The 19,350-nt window shown below is 37.7% G+C and overlaps 1 protein-coding gene across 21 annotated transcripts in view; it reads left to right on the top strand.

The window, feature by feature from the left end:
* Nucleotides 1-19,350, top strand: part of ZNF474 (zinc finger protein 474) — a 174,191-nt gene that overhangs the window by 89,916 nt on the left and 64,925 nt on the right. For all 21 annotated transcript variants that reach the window (XM_067731548.1, XM_067731545.1, XM_067731550.1 and 18 more), the window contains one exon: nucleotides 18,959-19,139. In XM_067731548.1, coding sequence (XP_067587649.1) covers nucleotides 18,959-19,139 — 181 coding nt within the window. The remainder of the gene's footprint in view (nucleotides 1-18,958; nucleotides 19,140-19,350) is intronic.

Below are 19,350 nucleotides of genomic sequence, written 5' to 3' on the forward strand. Positions count from 1 at the left end.
CCAAATAAAGGTGGTGAATTTAAATACGATCATTCCCACAGTTAGGGCCAATTCCCAGTTCTGTCCCTAGCATAGTGCCTTGCACATTGCCTGTAATCAGAACATTCTTCTGAGCAACAGCATCTGGGCTACACTTGAACCACCTCCTGAGAGACAGCCGTTTCCTCCAAACGCATTTCCATTTAGTGCCATTCTCATCTGCCGAATCAGTCTCAGCTGTGTTTTCAGCAGATGTCTCTGGTTTCTTTCCACTCACAGTGCAACTTCAGTGTCAATATTTAGAATCCAAGTGCTTTATTGGCTTTCACGAAGTTGAAAAATCTCTGATTCAACTCAGATATTTACAGACTGGCTCCTTACCAGTCATGCTCCATCTGAGAAACAAAGTACACATCAACCTATAGGGCCAATTCTAGGCCATGTCCTGAGACAGGGCAAGGATTGTCCTGTGTATTCTTTTCCACGGCCACCATATTTAAATTTTGTTATCTTGTGACTTGTGTCATTACAGATGATAGATCACAACCAGATGGTTTGAAAATGTGTTAAGGTGGGGCATCTTTTTCTAATTTACTCAAAGTGGTGGTGCAGGCCACGGGGACAGTTTCCCTTTCAAGACATTTTCACACCTCTGGGTTCTTTGATTTCTCTTTGACTCTTAGGTTAATGAATGTCCCCAAATGAACACAGGGCATGTGGCTGTTTTGTTACAGGGATGTTATGGTGCAACCTAAAAGGAAGAAAAAGGACCATTAAACTTTCAGCAGTGTTTTTTTTTTCTAAGTAACGTGTGAAGCATGTTACCTGGGGGAAAGAGCGAGGCATTTTATTTGCATACATAATTAGGTAATAAAAAAGACATCTTTTACATCTTGATACAGCTGCTTTGGCCCAGCCCCACTAAAATAGCCTCTTCGAAAAGAACAGGCCAACTGCTTCAATGACAGCAAATAAATCCAGGTAACTATGGCCTTACAATGTGCAAATGTGCGAGGCTTCCTTTGTTCCCTGGTAGCAGGGAGGTAATTGTACGTGTGACCTTTTAGAGGCAAAGCTCTCAGCTTTCTTTCTTCCTGAGGGGATTGAGTCTGGAAATGATCATTGGAGGCTGAAAGGAGGGCGAAGGCAAAGCCTTCGTAGTGGAATGACTAGTGCGATACAAAGGGAGCCTTACAGTACCCCTGAGATTAACTGAGGAAAACGACTAACTTAACTTACTTGTCTTTTGTGTACACATACTCATGCTCGTGCATGTGCGCGCGCGCGCGCGCGCACACACACACACACACACACACACACACACACTCATATACTAAAGGACCTTGAACTTTCTCTTACTAGAAGATGAGAAACTGGTGTCAGTTATGTTTCAAATGCCAGATGCCATACACATGGGCACAGAGGGCTAGCCCTGCTTTTAATCTATCCATCCCTGGTGCAGGGGCTCAGGCCCTGACATTCTAAAACTGGATTTTCTGGATGAAATTGTATGTGAATGGAATGGTTACCCACTGCACTTACTCTGGCAAAAATGTTAATGTCCTGGAAAAGAAACTCAATAAAACACTTTATAATTTTCTCTAGTTCTTTTTTTTTTTTTTTCTCCCATGGTATTTTTTTTTTTTTCTTTTTTCAACTGGAGAATTTCTTGGGTGACAAATTAAAGGGTTTAGAATTTAGATCACTTAAAAATATTCTCCAGTTTCTGGCAAAAGTAACCCTAAAACACATTATTTGATTTTGGAATTTCATCTGACGATGTGTATTGCTGACTTTGAACTGACTGCATTGCGTGAGCAGGGAGGTGCAAAAATACTCCACTAAACTAGGTCTGCATGAGTGGTGTTTAATCAGCTTCACTGAGGAATGATATACAAACGATAAACTCCATCCATTAAACACATACAATACAATGAGTTTTGAAAGTTTTATATACCTGTCACCACCATAACCCCTGATTTGATTTTTAGCCATCACAGCTTAGTTTGGATGTTATATAAATGAAATCAGGCGGAAATGTAGTCTTTTATGTCTGACTTCTTTCAGCATAATGATTCGGAGTTTCATCCATGTTGGTGTGGGTAGCAGTATTTTTTATTTTATTTTTATTTTATTGTATTTTATTATTTTTATTGCCAAGTAATAGTCCATTGAAGGGTGGAATTACACTTTGTTTATCTATTCATTGATGTTTCCAGTTGCATTAGAGTTTTTATTATCACTTAGGAGTACTGTCTACTTCAGTGCAGACAAAACCAGTTTACATTTCTTCAATATGGAAGAATCAAGGTGTTTTAATATGTGAAAAGTATAAATTGCCTCATCTGGCCCATTCCTTGATCTGATTCTGTCTCAAAGGTCCTCATCTTTGAACTCAGGTCTCAACACAGTCAAGACAGTTTCCATTACTGTTTTTCGTTGCCCAGTCTCTGCCTGACTCCCAAATAATACAATGCCTTCACATGACCAAGGCAGCCCTCTTGATGTAGCAAGTACTTGCTTCTAGTACTGTCTGTCAAATCCTCCCCAGCTACTGAAGCATGGCTACCTTCTAATGACAGGAGGATGGAGTCTGGGGTCAGGACCAAGGTGGGAAGCCAGGGAGACCCTTAGAAAAGGTGCTGATCTTTGACTGCATTCTTGAGGTCTGATACTCATGTTTTAGTCCTGTATTGAGTAGCCCGATTCCTGCTTTCACACTTCCTCTGGTCAGTTATTCCACTATGGACTTTAAAGCTTTCATATTAACATACTACAGTACTGTTAAGCAGTTTTTGAATAGGTCATGTTGTTGGGCAATTTGTTTGAGGGAGTTCTGCCCACATCAGTACAATTCTACTCATTCAACAAACCCATTTCAATTATCACCCTCTTCACTGGTTTCTGGTCAAGACTCTTCCCTTTCTTCCTACTTCAGGCTCCTATAGCACTCTGCCTGTGTATCATGACACATAAATTTTGCCTTCTAATTTAGTTTACATGCTTGTCTCCATTACTAAGGAAAGCTAAGGATTGGGGTTCCCCATAACCTCCAGCAGGGTGAAGGTGTATACTCAATTTAAATGCTTGTTGTTGGAAGGAACAGATGAATAAATCCATGGAGGCAATAAAATAGAGGACTGTGGCCTCTACCTTGGGGAATAATGTTGAGTTTGGTGTGGCTAGCAGACCTGTTTCATGGGGCTTAGGCTGGGCCTGAACGAAATCAGTCTGAAGTGTTTGGACTTTATTGTGTAGTCATAGAGAACCACAGAAATTCCTGATATCAAATCAGACCAGCCAAGTTTGTACAAAACTTAGTCAAGTGCACAGGGTGAGGAAGCAGTCGGGAGGCTGAATATCATACAATGATTTGTCAGTCCAGCCACAGTGGGTGACACAGGACCCAAGGGGATGGTTCAGTCCATCCATCTCCCAAATCATCTTTTTGGCTGTCACTTTTCAACATAAGATGGCTCATACCCTACAATCCCATCTAGTTATTTGTGAATTCACTTTTTGGTGAATGCAGCCAAGCTAGGGAAACAAGCCTGAATAAAATGAAAATATTAGGAAGAGCTATACTTAGATCATCTTATGGTGGAAACAGACTCGTGCTAAATCCTGTCCTCAGATTATTTTTCCAGGCCTTTGTTACTGCTTTTTAAAGTAATAGAGCTGAATTCTAGGACTTCAGTTGAGTTACATCATGCAAGCATTTAACTAATGTATTTTCAACTATAAACCATTGACAGAAGAAAATAGTATTGGAATAATGTAATTTAAGATATTGTCAATATTTTCATTTTGCATTGTACTTTTATGCTATGCAGAGGTGTATTCATTCTTAATGTTATTTTAATTCCAGTTACTAATTGGTTGCATTACTAAACTGTAATATATACAATACCTTGAATATCATCTTTTATCAGTTATTTAAGGAATTTTCAGAAAGTAATTGGGGCTCCACTTGATTTTTTCTTTTAGGACTGAGTTTATTACCTAATCTCTGCTTAAGTTTTGACTCGGGAGTTGACATTCTTTTTTATTACTTTATTATTATTATAAAAATGACACAAGTTCATTGTAAAAGTTCAAGCTGTCATAAAAGTATAAAATTAGCATAACAGTTACCCCAGCTTAGTTTGACCTTAGTGAGTATCATTCCAGACATCTGTGTAAATAACATATAAATAAATAGACATGCAGGTTTTCATAGAAATGAGATCATCACATTCAAGTTATTATTGATAGAGGTAATATATTTAATTTTACTTGAATTCAACAAAAAGAAACCAAAGTGAAACTGATGATATTGCTGAACTTCAGAAAAATATTTCTTCACTAAAAGAATGTTAGTTTCTAAAGGACCCACTAATGCTAAAAAACAAAGATACGTTATTAAAGAATATGAAAAAAAATTTAACTCCATGTTTCAATTTTATACTGCTTTAATTGACTGTTTGCCATGAAACGTGGAGAATTTAGTACCATTAACATCTTTGTACCTACCTCTCCTTCCGTGGCCAATTTTTGTAAGTAAGGTATTTTTATTTTTCAAGGTGTGTTGCTTTTCTATTCTCTTCCCTAACCATAATTTCTATAGTCATTTTACCTTAGTTCTGTGTTTAAATGGATTCATTGCCATTCTTATAAATCTGTATTTCTCCATGTGGATTACAGCTTCAATATTTCTGAGCTTTTTTTTGTTTGCTGTTTTTGTTTCATCTCTTGATTGCTTATATTTTATGGATTGATGTTTTTCAAAAGTGTGTAATTTATCGACGAAACGGGGACATTTTAGAGAGTAAAAGAAGGGACTATTAATACTTAGTCAAGACAACAGGTACATTAGGAACTGTTTTACACAAAGCAGAACTTAAGATCTTCCTAAAGCCAGAGGTGGTATATTTCATAAGTTCTTGCAGCCTTCAGTTCAGTACTTTTAGAGGCATTTAAATGGTGCCAAATGGCTCCTTACACAAAGGAGCATCTATTTGAAAGAAAAGGTTTGGCTCTGACTAAAGGCCCAACATCTCACTTCCTGGGGTAAATGGATGGGTTTTAGGGAGTCCCCCAGTCATTCCAAATCATATCCACAGTTCTCTGTACATGTGTATTTTTCTGAGGAGATGGCCTTTGCAACCATTAGATTTTCAAAGGGGCTTATGGCTCCATATATATTACTAATTGACATTTCACAACATAGCTCCCAAAAGCTACATCACTGATGCATGTTCTCCTAAAAATAATATCACACAACTATAATTTCACACTATTATTACTTAGTATTTATTGTGGGATTAATATAAGAAATGACCAAATGTACTAGTCATAACTTCCACTTTAGTTTTTAATGTCTCTTTCATTAAGGTTCATGCAATAGTATTTAATGTTAGGAATATCTTTTCCTTCTGACCAATTACTATACTTCCTTCTATAAGCTCTGTTACCTATTGAGTTGTGTGGTTCACTATGGTTTTCTTTCCGCCTGAGCACTCAGGGAGGTCATCAAAAGCTATGTGAAGCTATTTGAAATAGGTATCCTAGTCTAGGTTTTCTGGAACTATGTCCATTCCTCTTCAATCAACATCTCTCTTAAGGCTCTCCACTAAACAATCCTCTTTCCTTGGTCCTTATTCTTTTCCCTTTGATTCAGTGGTGATATTACAAATTGTAAAAAAGAATGGATGGATGACAGGTCATCTACACTGATTAGGAGAAAAGTTGTTAAATGTCCACTTCCCTTTGCATTGCACAGTCCTGGCCTAAAAGATTGAACATGAGGCATTCCTGACAAAGAAGAGACATTAACAGAAAGAAAAAAAAAAATGCTGTGTGGAAAATAGAATAATAATTCCAATGGTGGCCAGAAAAATGATTGAAAACATATGAAAGTTAGTGGATTCAACTTGAAAGAAATATACACATATGAAAACTTCCCCTGAAGTGTTCAAGTGCCTCTGGCTACATCCAACCTAAACAGACTTTCCCAGGAAACTGAAAGAACAAGGGCAAAATGTGATGAGCCCTAATAAACTTGCTGTGTAGGGGCATTTAGCTGCCCCCCTAAAACAGTTCACATCAGAAATAGTGCTTATGTAGTGCTTATGTAGATCAAAACTGTTGATCTAATCCTTTGCTTTGCAGAAACTTTAGACTGACTGGCTTCCTCTTTGCCCTCCTTTGATTACACTTCCTGGAGTTGGCTTGCCCTGGCAGGTCCCGTGTAGACAAGCCCCCTGGGCACACCTTCCGCCACCCGCCTTGCTCAGTTATGTGAGTCCCAGTAGCACACTAGCCAAGAAGCGGCCGTCTACCCTTTCCACCTGGAACATGGTCTCTTCTTCCTGTTCCTCCTCTCCATCCCCCACTCATCCACTTCCATCTGAAAACACTGAAAATGCTAAAGAGTAAAACCTTGGCAGTGGCCATAACCACAAGTTGGAGATTGTTCAACTTTCTCTGGAAGTTTCAGACTGACAGTTGTGAAATTAATGAACAATAAAAGAGGTTCTCTTATCTCTGTTCAGACCCATGGGGATGCATTTTTCTCTTCAGCTGTGTGTCTGGGTTGCTTACACTTCCCTAGAGCGTGGCTTAGGAGCGAGATGCTCAAAACCTAAGAATATGGAGTATATTGCAAGTTCAACTGCAGTTCACCCACAAATATAGAGCATGGGGCAGGCTTTGGAAAATATAATATAGAATATCTTAGCCTTTTTATGGTATTAATTTTCTCCCACATCCCTGTAAGTTATTTTGTGCCTGTCTTCTAGCCTCTGTGTCTGCTTATTTTCTTCTAATTTTTCCTTCCAGAAGAAGCCTTATGACAATGTGACATGAAATGTCTTCATTTATGACCCATACCAATTATTTTGCTTACACGCTTGGTTAAATACTACATTTGGCTCATACTTTCCATATGGAGTTTTAAGAAATTTATTATTCTCAAAGTAAAAAGAATAACTTCTTTTTTCAAACTTCAAAAACCTGCATCTAGTTAATCTTTCAAGTAAATAAACATATAAAAATAAGAAGGAACTTTTGGATACTTTGAAGATTATTACTTCTGCTTTACTCTTTCTCTTAGGTCTTGAATTCCCTAAATATTTATAAAGTCACTTTTCAAGTGTTAGACATTGCTACATGGCTAATAAGAAGGAAGGATAAAGAACTATTTCATTATTTTGATTAAGGTAGTATATTGACATAGGTCAGTATAGAAAAATAGAATAAAAATATTTTTCCTCAAACAATGTGCTTTTTTAAAGACTTGGCTCATCCCGGAAGTAACTCCACTTTCCATTTTGCTTGGTCTGCATTAATTGTGGATTTACTCAAGAATCTGTTATTTCTGCTCAGGCATGCAGAAATCATAAAACTGTTTCCTTCTGATTTTGATCTTTTCCTGTGCTTTTTCCACTGCAGATGTAACCCCTAAGAGTTAGTTAAAAGCAAGCTGATTCTAAAACATGCACACATTTCACCATGTTTTATTTCCCCAGTGGAGACCACACGACCAACTTAATTTGGTTCTGCTTTCATGCCACCCCAGTGCTACTTCAGAAATATTGAAAAAGGTCATTTAATTCCACTGCAATTTCTTGCAGCTCAACTTAACTGGGCCTTTTCCATTATTCTGTGAGTATTCTTCCCTAATTGAATCACTGTTTCCCACAGTGCTTAATCCCAGTATTTTTCACTATTCTATTTCCCAGAATCAGAATCTCTTCATTCTCTAAAGATCACTTTGCCTCATACTTAGAAGACTAAATTCATTTTATGTTAGCTTCACTAGCGCCTCGCTTCTCTACAGTAATCTTTCTCTAACTCCACCTGTTTTATTTTTCTTCCTTTTCCCCTTCCCATTTCCAGTTACACCCTTGACCCAATCTTCTCTTGCCTCCTCAGAGACCTTTTTCTATTGATTATCCCTTTTCTCTTATCTTAGTTCCCCAGCCAGGGATTGAACCCAGGCCCTCGGCAGTGGAGGCTCAGAGTCCTAACCACTGGACTGCCCGGGAATTCCCAGGCCTACAGTTTCTTAATCTCCATCCCAAACACTCCTATCCCCAAAACAGCAAAAAAACAAATCTTTCTTAACTCTACTTATCTCTCAAATTTTCTTTCTGCAGACTTTTTGAAAGTGTATTCCTCTTCTTATTGACCTAATCTTTAACTCCTAACAATTTAGTTTTTATTCTTTTCACTCCTTTGGAACTAAACTATCCAACGTCACTGGCTTATAACCTACTGGTAACCAGATCTACCTGCCTTCCTCAGCCACCCATTACTCTCTGTAGCATTTGACAGAGTTGATGACACCAACTTTCTGGAACCAGAAGTGTTTCCAGAATTCTGAAGGGAGTCTTTTTCTCCATGCCCAAGTTTCTTTAACTTCAGACTTGAACCTTTATCTTTTTAGACTGCAATTTCCCTTGCTCGATCTCCTTATTGTAGATATTCTCCTGGGAATTTTTCTCCATACACTCTCTATATATGCCTCTTCTAGAATTTTTATGGTTTTAAACCTCTTTTCTGTGCAAACAGTTCTGAATCCCACTAATCCTGAATTACAGGCCTCTGTTTCTTATTTTGCCTGGACTAATTTGTGTTTAAACTCCACTAATACATCAAACTCAACAGGTCCAGAATAGAATCCCTTTTTTCTCCTTCCCCAACCTGTCTTTCCAGATTTCTCCCTTTCTGAAAGTGACATCACCATCTTCCCTCTTATTTAGAATAAAACATTGGTGTTCTCTTGGACCCATGATTTACTTACCCCCCAGAGCCATGAATGCTCAAGCTCTCAAAGATACGCTGCCCTGCTACTCCTTTTATATACAGCCAAACAGACTTTCCTGCAGTGAACTTATAGGTTATTTCCCTGCCTAACAGCTTCCTATCACTTACAAAACAAAATCTAGATCTTAGCCTGGCATTCATGGTTGTTCACAGCATGGCCACCACCTACCTATTTGATTCTAGTTCTCAGTGCTACACTGAGCATCAGGCAAGCTGAATTATTTGCTATTCTCTGTACTAACCTTCAGATTTCTGTCCATGGGACTTTGCTCATGCTGTCTTTGCTCAGCCTCCAAAATCTTTCTCCATCCTTCCCAGCCCTTGTGGTCTAAATTTTGCCCATTCTTCTAATGCTACCTCCTTAAAGCTTTCCCTGATCATCACAACTGGAAGAAACATTTCCAACCTCTGAATTTAATTAGATTTTAATAATATAGCCATACTATTTTCTTTGGCTTCATGTTTATATGAATTTTTTCCCTTCCTTTTACTTGTAATCAGTTTCTATCTTTATGTTCATAAAATGTGTTTCTTATAAGCAACATATAATTGGGTCTTGCTTTTTTTTTTTTATCTAGTCTGTCAATCCATGCCTTTTAATTGTGTTCTTTGGTCCATTTATATTTACCCCAGTTATAAATATACATAGAATAAAGTCTACCACCTTGGTGTTTTAATCATACTTATGCCTCCTGCCTTTATTTTTCTTATTTTAATTTTTTAAATATTTTTCAGTTTTATTTTTATTTTATTTTTTAAAATTGTATTGAAGTATAGTTGATTTATAACGTGTTAATGTCTGCTGTATAGCAAAGTGATTTAGTTATACATATATATATTATTTTTCATATCCTTTTCCACTATGGTTTATCAAAGGATACTGAATATAGTGTGTTATACAGCAGGACCTTGTTGTTTATCCATCTTATATATAATAATTTACATCTGCTAATCCCAAACTCCCAACCCTTCCCTCCTCTACTCCCTCTCCCCCATGGCAAACACAAGTCTGTTCTCTGTGTCTGTGAGTCTGTTTCTGTTTCGTAGATAAGGTCATTTGTGTTGTATTTTAGATTCCACATATAATTGATATCATATGGTATTTGTCTTTCTCTTTCTGACTTACTTTGCTTACTACAATAATATCTAGGTCCATCCATGTTGCTGCAAATGGCATTATTTCATTCTTCTTTATGGCTGAGTAATATTCCATTGTGTGTGTGTGTGTGTGTGTGCATGCGCGCACATGTGCATGTGTGTGTGTGTATGTATATATATATATATATATATATATATACCACATCTTCTTTATCCATTCTTCTGTTGATGAACATTAAGATAGTTTCTGTGTCTTGGCTATTGAAAATAGTGCTGTTATGAACATAGGGGTGCATGTATCTTTTCAAATTATGGAGGTTTTTTTCTGGATATACGATGAGGAGTGGGATTACTGGATTATATGGCAACTATATTTTTAGTTTTTTGAGGAACCCCCATACTGTTCTCCATAGTGGCTGCACCAATTTACATTCCCACCAACAGGGTAGGAGGGTTCCTATTCTCCACACCCTCTTCAGCATTTGTTATTTGTAGACTTTTTAATGATGGCCATTTTTAATGGTGTAAGGTGTGGTACCTCATTGTGGGGTTTTATTTTTCTAACATTTTTATTGGAGTATAATTGCTTTACAATGGTGTGTTAGTTTCTGCCGTATAACAAAGTTAGTCAGCTATACATATACATATATCCCCATATACACTCCCTCTTGCGTCTCCCTCCCTCCCACCCTCCCTATCCCACCCCTCTAGGTGAACAGAAAGCACTGAGCTGACCTCCCTATGCTATGTGGCTGCTTCCCACTAGCTATCTATTTTACATTTGGGAGTGTATATATGCCACTCTCTCACTTTATTCCAGATCACCCTTCCCCCTCCCCGTGTCCTCAAGTCCATTCTCTACATCTGCGTCTTTATTCCTGTCCTGTCCCCTAGGTTCTTCAGAACCTTTTTTTATCTTTTTTTTTTTTTTTTTTTTAGATTCCATATATATGTGTTAGCATATGGTATTTGTTTTTCTCCTTCTGACTTACTTCACTCTGTATGACAGACTCTAGGTCCATCTACTTCAATACAAATAACTCAGTTTTGTTTCTTTTTATGGCTGAGTAATATTCCATTGTATATATGGAATATTGAATATATATACAATATTCCATTGTATATATGTTTATAAAAGATATATAAACATCTTCTTTATCCATGCATCTGTCAGTGGACACTTAGGTTGCTTCCATGTCCTGGCTATTGTAAATAGAGCTGTAATGAACATTATGGTACATGATGCTTTTTGAATTATGGTTTTCTCAGGGAATATGCCCGCTAGTGGGATTGCTGGGTCATATGGTAGTTGTATTTTTAGGTTTTTAAGGAACCTCCATACTGTTCTCCATAGCGGCTGCTATATCAATTTACATTCCCACCAACAGTGCAAGAGGGTTCCCTTTTCTCCACACCCTCTCCAGCATTTATTGTTTGTAGATTTTTTGATGATGGCCATTATGACCGGTGTGAGGTGATACCGTGTTGTAGTTTTGATTTGCATTTCTCTAATGATTAGTGATGTTGAGCATCCTTTCATGTGTTTGTTGGCAATCTGTATATCTTCTTTGGAGAAATGTCTGTTTAGGTCTTCTGCCCATTTTTGCATTGGATTGTTTGTGTTTTTGGTATTGAGCTGCATATGCTGCTTGTATATTTTGTAGATTAATCCTTTGTCAGTTGCTTCATTAGCAAATATTTTCTCCCATTCTAAGGGTTGTCTTTTGTCTTGCTTATGGTTTCCTTTGCTGTTCCAAAGCTTTTAAGTTTCATTAGGTCCCATTTATTTATTTTTATTTTTATTCCCATTTCTCTAGGACGTGGGTCAAAATGGATCTTGCTGTGATTTATGCCATAGAGTGTTCTGCCTATGTTTTCCTCTAAGAGTTTTATAGTATCTGGCCTTACACTTAGGTCTTTAATCCATTTTAAGTTTATTTTTGTGTATGGTGTTAGGGAGTGTTCTAATTTCATTCTCTTACATGTAGCTGTCCAGTTTTCCCAGCACCACTTATCGAAGAGACTTTCTTTTCTCCATTGTATATTCTTGCCTTTATCAAAGATAAGGTGACCATATGTGCATGGTTGATCTCTGGGCTTTATATCCTGTTCCACTGATTGATATTTCTGTTTTTGTGCCAGTACTATACTGTCGTGATTATTGTAGCTTTGAATTATAGTCTGAAGTCAGGGAGCCTGATTCCTCCAGCTCAGTTTTTCTTTCTCAAGATTGCATGGTTATTCGGGGTCTTTTGTGTTGCCATACAAATTGTGAAATTTTTTGTTCTAGTTCTGTGAAAAATGCCATTGGTAATTTGATAGGGATTGTGTTGAATCTGTAGATTGCTTTGGGTAGTAGAGTCATTTTCACAATGTTGATTCTTCCAATCCAAGAACATGGTATATCTCTCTATCTGTTTGTATCATCTCTAATTTCTTTCATCAGTGTCTTATAGTTTTCTGCATGCAGGTCTTTTGTCTCCTTAGGTAGGTTTTTTCCTAGGTATTTTATTCCTTTTGTTGCAATGGTAAATGGGAGTGTTTCCTTAATTTCTCTTTCAAATAGTGTATAGGAATGCAAGAGATTTCTGTGCATTAATTCTGTGTCCTGTTACTTTACCAACTTCACTGATTAGCTCTAGTAGTTTTCAGGTAGCATCTTCAGGATTCTCTGTGTATAGTATCATGTCATCTGCAAACAGTGACAGCTTTACTACTTCTTTGCCGATTTGGATTCCTTTTATTTCTTTTTCTTCTCTGATTGCTCTCGCTAAAAGTTCCAAATCTATGTGGAATAATACTGGTGAGGGTAGGTAACCTTGTCTTTTTCCTGATCTCAGGGAAAATGGTTTCAGTTTTTCACCATTGAGAACAATGTTGGCTGTGGGTTTGTCATATATGGCCTTTATTATGTTGAGGTAAGTTTCCTCTACGCCTACTTTCTGGAGAGTTTTTATCATAAATGGGTGTTGAATTTTGTTGAACACTTTTTCTGCATCTATTGAGATGATCTTATCCTTTTTATTCTTCTGTTTGTCAATATGGTGTATCACACTTATTGATTTGCATATATTGAAGAATCCTTGCATTCCTGGGATAAACCCCACTTGATCATGGTGTATGATCCTTTTACTGTCTGTTGGATTTTGTTTGCTAGTATTTTTTTAGGATTTTTGCATCTATGTTCATCAGTGATATTGGCCTGTAGTTTTCATTTTTTGTGACATCTTTGTCTGGTTTGGTATCAGGGTGAAGGTGGCCTCGTAGAATGAGTTTGGGAATGTTCCTCCAAACTTTTGGAAGAATTTGAGAAAGATAGGTGTTACCTCTTCTCTAAATGTTTGATAGAAGTTGCCTGTGAAGCCATCTGGTCCTGGGCTTTTGTTTGTTGGAAGAGTTTTAACCACAGTTTCAATTTCAATGCTTGTGATTGGTCTGTTTGTATTTTCTATTTCTTCCTGGATCAGGCTCGGAAGGTTGTGCTTTTCTAAGAATTTGTCCATTTATTCCAGGTTTTCCATTTTATTGGCATACAGTTGCTTGTAGTTATCTCTCATGAACCTTTGTATTTCTGCACTGACAATTGTTGCTTCTCCTTTTTCATTTCTAATTCTATTGATTTAAGTCTTTTCCCTTTTTTTCTCAGTGAGCCTGGCTAATGGTTTATCAGTATTTTTTTATGTCCTCAAAAACCAGCTTTTAGTTTTATTGATCTTTGCTATCATTCCTTCATTTCTTTTTCATTTATTTCTGATCTGATCTTTATGATTTCTTTCCTTCTGCTAACTTTGGGGTTCTTTTGTTCTTCTTTCTCTAATTGCTTTAGGTGTAAGGTTAGGTTGTTTATTTGAGATGTTTCTTGTTTCTTGAGGTGGGATTGTATTGCTATAAACTTCCCTCTTAGAACTGCTTTTGCTGCATCCCATCCTAAGTTTTGAGCCATTGTGTTTTCATTGTCATTTGTTTGTAGGTATTTTTTTATTTCCTCTTTGATTTCTTCAGTGATCTCTTGTTATTTATTAGTGTATTGGTTAGCCTCCATGTGTTTGTATTTTTTACAGTTTTTTTTTTCCTTTAATTGATATCTAGTCTCATAGCACTGTGGTCAGAAAAGATACTTGTTACAGTTTCAGTGTTCTTAAATTTACCAAGGTTTGGGCTTCCCTGGTGGCGCAGTGGTTGAGAGTCCACCTGCCGATGCAGGGGACACGGGTTTGTGCCCCAGTCCAGGAAGATCCCACATGCCGCAGTGTCTAGGCCCGTGATCCATGGCCACTGAGCCTGTGCGTCCGGAGCCTGTGCTCTGCAATGGGAGAGGCCACAACGGTGAGAGGCCCGTGTACTGCAAAAAAAAAAAAATTTACTAAGGCTTGATTTGTGACCCAAGGTATGATCTATCCTAGAGAATGTTCCATGACAACTTGAGAAGAAAGTGTATTCTGTTGTTTTTTAATGGAATGTCCTATAACTATCAATTAAACCCATCTTGTTAATATATCATTTGAAGCTTGTGTTTCCTTATTTATTTTCATTTTGGATGATCTGTCCATTGGTGAAAGTGGGGTGTTAAAAGTCCCCTACTATGATTGTGTTATTGTTGATTTCCCCTTTTGTGGCCATTAGCATTTGCCTTACGTATGGAGGTGCTCCTATGTTGGGTGCATAAATATTTACAATTGTTATATCTTCTTGGATTGATCCCTTGATCATTATGTAGTGTCCTTCTTTGTCTCTTGTAATAGTCTTTATTTTAAAGTCTATTTTGTCTGATATGAGAATTGCTACTTCAGCTTTCCTTTGATTTCCATTTGCATGGAATATCTTTTTCTATCCCCTCACTTTCAGTCTGTATGTGTCCCTAGGTCTGAAGTGGGTCTCTTGTAGACAGCATATATACTGGTCTTCTTCTTGTATCCATTCATCCAGTCTGTGTCTTTTGGTTGGAGCATTTAATTCATTTGCACTTAAGGTAATTATCCAAATGTATGTTCCTGTTACCGTTTTCTTAATTGTTTTGGGTTTGTTTTTGTAGGTCTTTTCCTTCTCTTGTGTTTCCTGCCTAGAGAAGATCCTTTAGCACTTGTTGTAAAGCTGGTTTGGTGGTGCTGAATTCTCTTAACTTTTGCTTCTCTGTAAAGGTTTTAATTTCTCCGTCGAATCTGAATGAGCTCCTTGCTTGGTAGAGTCACCTTGGTTGTAAATTTTTCCCTTTCATCACTTTAAATATATCCTGCCACTCCCTTCTGGCTTGCAGAGTTTCTGCTGAAAGATCAGCTGTTAACCTTATGGGGATTCCCTTGTATGTTATTTGTTGTTTTTCCCTTGCTGTTTTTAATATTTTTTCTTTGTATTTAATTTTTGATACCTTGATTAATATGTGTCTTGGTGTGTTTCTCCTTGGATTTATCCTGGATGGGACGCTCTGTGCTTCCTGGACTTGACTGACTATTTCCTTTCCCCTATTAGGGAAGTTTTCAACTATAGTCTCTTCAAATATTTTCTCATCCCTTTCTTTTTCTCTCCTTCTGGGACCCCTGTAATTCAAATGTTGGTGTGTTTAATGTTGTCCCAGATGTCACTGCAACTGTCCTCAATTCTTTTCATTCTTTTTTCTTTATTCTGCTCTGTTGTAGTTATTTCCACTATTTTATCTTCCAGGTCACTTATCCGTTCTTCTGCCTCAGTTATTCTGCTATTGATTCCTTCTAGAGAATTTTAAATTCCATTTATTGTGTTGTTCATCATTGTTTGTTTGCTCTTTAGTTCCTCTAGGTCCTTGTTAAACGTTCATTTTCTCTATTCTATTTCCAAGATTTTGGCTCATCCTTACTATCATTACTCTGAATTCTTTTTCAGGTAAACTGCCTATTTCCTCTTCATTTGTTAGGTCTGGTGGGTTTTTATCTTGCTCCTTCATCTGCTCTGTGTTTCTCTGTCTTCTCTTTTTGCTTAGCTTACTGTGTTCGGGGTCTCATTTTCACATGCTACAGGTTCGTAGTTCCTGTTGTTTTTGGTGTCTGCTCTCAGGGGATAAGGTTGGTTCAGTGGGTTTTGTAGGCTTCCTGGTGGTGGGAACTGGTGCATGTGTTCTGGTGGATGAGGCTGGATCTTGTCTTTCTAGTGGGCAAGACCACGTCCGGTGGTGTGTTTTAGGCTGTCTGTGAACTTATTATGATTTTAGGCAGCCTCTCTGCTAATGGGTGGGTTTGTGTTCCTGTCTTGCTAGTTGTCTGGCATAGACTGTCTAGCACTGTAGCTTGCTGGTCGTTGAGTGGAGCTGGGTCTTAGTGTTGAGATGGAGATCTCTGGAAGAGTTTTTGCCCTTTGATATTACTTGGGGTTGGGAGGTCTCTGGTGTAACAATGTCCTGAACTTGGCTTCCCCACCTCAGAGGCTCAGGCCTGACACCTGGCCAGAGTACCAAGACCCTGTCAGCCACACAGCCATATACGTAGGGAGCTTCTTGCCTTTTGGGAAGTCTGATTTCTTCTGCCAGCATTCAGTAGGTGTTCTGTAGGAGTTGTTCCACATGTAGATGTATTTTTGATGTATTTGTGGGGAGGAAGGTGATCTCCACGTCATACTCCTCCACCATCTTGAAGGTCCTCTCCTTGCCTTTTCTTTTAATCCTCTGTTCTTCTTTTCCTATATTTCTTTGGGGGACGGTTAACTCATCAATTTTTAAAAATTATTCTCTCTTCTCATTGACTTTTTAGTTATTCCTCTTGGCATGACTTTGTACTTTAGTGGTTATTATAGAGGCTAAAACATAGCATATCACATTCTATGTTTAAAAATTACTTCAAGAAAAATATAAGAATTCTATGACAATCTATTTCCAGTTTTTCGTCCCTACAATTTATGCTCTTGTTTACTATAACTTTACACATTAGAGAATATAAACTCCATTTTCTTTTGTTATTATTTTTCTTTAAAGAGCCCATGGTCTAAAGTGATTTTGTCATATATATGTACAAAAATTAGAAACATTTTTTAAAAGAGTGTTTTAATTTATTGACCTATTTGCATTTTATAGTGTTTTTCCATTCCTTCTTGCAGAACCAGATTTCTAGCTGATATTTTCCTACAGCATTTATAATGTCTTTTAACATTTCTTGTAAATCAACTCTGCTGAGGAAATTCTTTCACCTTTTGTCTAGATAAAGACATCTTTAGGACTTCCCTGGTGGTCCAGTGGTTAAGACTCTGTGCTTCCACTGCAAGGGGCATGGGTTGGATCCCTGGTCAGGGAAGTTCTGCATGCATGCCACACGGTGCAGCCAAAAAAAAAAAAAAAGTCTTTATTTCACCTTCATTTTTGAAAGGTATTCTTACTGACTATGGAATTTTGAAATGACTTGATAATTTTTCCCTTTAAGCATTTTTAAAATGTCATTCTCTTGTTTCCTGTTCTTCATTTTTTTTTTTTTTTCTGATGAGAAGTCACCTGAAATTCTTATCGTTTCCTTATTCCCTTGTATGTGTTGTTTCTGTTTGAGAGCTTTCAAGCTTATCTTTGGTTCTTAGCAGTTTTACTAGTACATATCTAGTTCTGTTTTTTTGTTCATCTTGCTCGGATTTCTCTGAGCTTCTCAGATATGTCATTTTTAGTTATGTTCAATGCATTATAGGCTTTAAATTCCTCCATGGTAAACTGCCCGTGCTTTGTACTTAGTGTAAGGCCTGGAGCCAAAGGTCTCCTCCTGGTTCTTCTACTACACCTTTAGACTCCTGTGGACTCTACATGCCTGCAACAGAGGGGGGTTCCCTCTTAGTGCTCCCAAGCCTCCCCAGCAGTATACTGCTCTTATCTGGGACTAGCACATGGCCTAATTCTCCAGCTTTACCGTCACATTTAGGCAAGCCCTATGTTCCTGAATTGGTAAGCGTTGATCTCAATGCTCCTGACTCTCTCCAGTGTTGGACTGTCACCCTCTATTACTAGGTGCAAGACCCAGTGGGTGGGAAAGTTTCTATAGACAGGACCTGTATGCTGCACCTCTGAATGGTTCACACTCAGCTGGCCTGCCCTTATCTCTGTGGCAGACAAATGTTGTTTCTAATTCATGTAAAGTTGGAGGGTGGGAGTTGTTCTCTTGTTTCTGCTGATCCACCCTCAAACTGAGGCAGTCCTTTTAGTTCATTAGTTTACCTTGCAACTTTGAGTATCTAATAGGCTCAAAAATTATGTTTCTGCGGGCTATCTGATTTGTTCTCATTGTTTAGGTGGGAAAAATGTTTCTTGTAATGTTCTATATCCTAGACAGAAGGGTTATATCCTTAACTCTTCCTTAGATTTGGTTCTCCCAGAAACAAACGTTAAGAAAAGGATTTGAGTTCAAGTAGTCTGGGGGGAGGTGATCTCAGGAACCCCAATAAAAGTAATGGGAGGAGAGACAGGGAAAAGAAGGAAGTCTACATAGTGTGTTAATGAGTAACTGTGATACAGTCCCACTGGGGACTTCTGGAGCACTGTATGGAAACAGCCTAAGTGAGCAAGCTGGGTCTTTATCCACCAACTCCCAAGTGTAATTGATTAGTTGTCCTGCCTATAAGCGGAGTCTACTGCAGATCAAAAAAGGCAGAGACTCGCAGGTGCAGCAGAAATTTTATACATGAAGGAATGCGAGAGAGCACAACAGTGTCTGTTAAAAACTCTCTCTGTGCCAGTTAGGACATTAATTACTTTATTCCTCAGTCATATTGATGTACTGAGAGGATGATTCATACCTGATTTATCTTTGTATTCTCCCAGCATGGAGAAAAGTCAGAAGACAATCAATCACTATTTATTCAATGAGAAAATAACTTTTATAAAGTACCAATATGTAAAATTCTGGTTAGCTCTTCTTCATTTCCTGTCCTCCTCCCAAACCAACATCCTTACCCCCCACCTCAATCACCCAGGTAGTATAGTTTATTCTCTTAACTGCCAGAAAGGTTAAACTCACCAGAATGGTTAGACTCTTCTAAAAATTTACTGATTTTTCTAGCTAATTTAAATGTATTATAATTTAAAAGTGTAATTTCCAAACCTGAACTTTATCTAACAGATATTTTGTATTACTTGCAGCCAACAATGATAAGGCATCCACCAACAGTTGTTTGCTACATTTGTGGTCGTGAATATGGAACAAAATCAATTGTCATCCATGAGCCACAATGTCTGAAAAAATGGCATAATGAAAACAACTTGTTGCCTAAAGAGCTAAGGAGACCAGAACCGAAAAAGCCAGAAGTCGGGACCATTACTGGTAAGTTTTTGGAAAAAAAGACTTGAGTGTATAAGGGAAGACTTTTCCCTGTAAACTTAAAAGAGTAGAGGTATTCTTTTATTACTTGTTCAGGTAACTGAAATCAGCAACATTTACTGTCTTGGCTACAGCCAAATAGAAAAAACAGTTCCAGAATACCTGACCAAAGTGTTGTCTTCAGATGCTGAGACATAAAGATACTATATCCTGG

Source organism: Pseudorca crassidens, chromosome 3, assembly GCF_039906515.1.
Source record: "Pseudorca crassidens isolate mPseCra1 chromosome 3, mPseCra1.hap1, whole genome shotgun sequence".
Lineage (NCBI taxonomy): Eukaryota > Metazoa > Chordata > Mammalia > Artiodactyla > Delphinidae > Pseudorca > Pseudorca crassidens.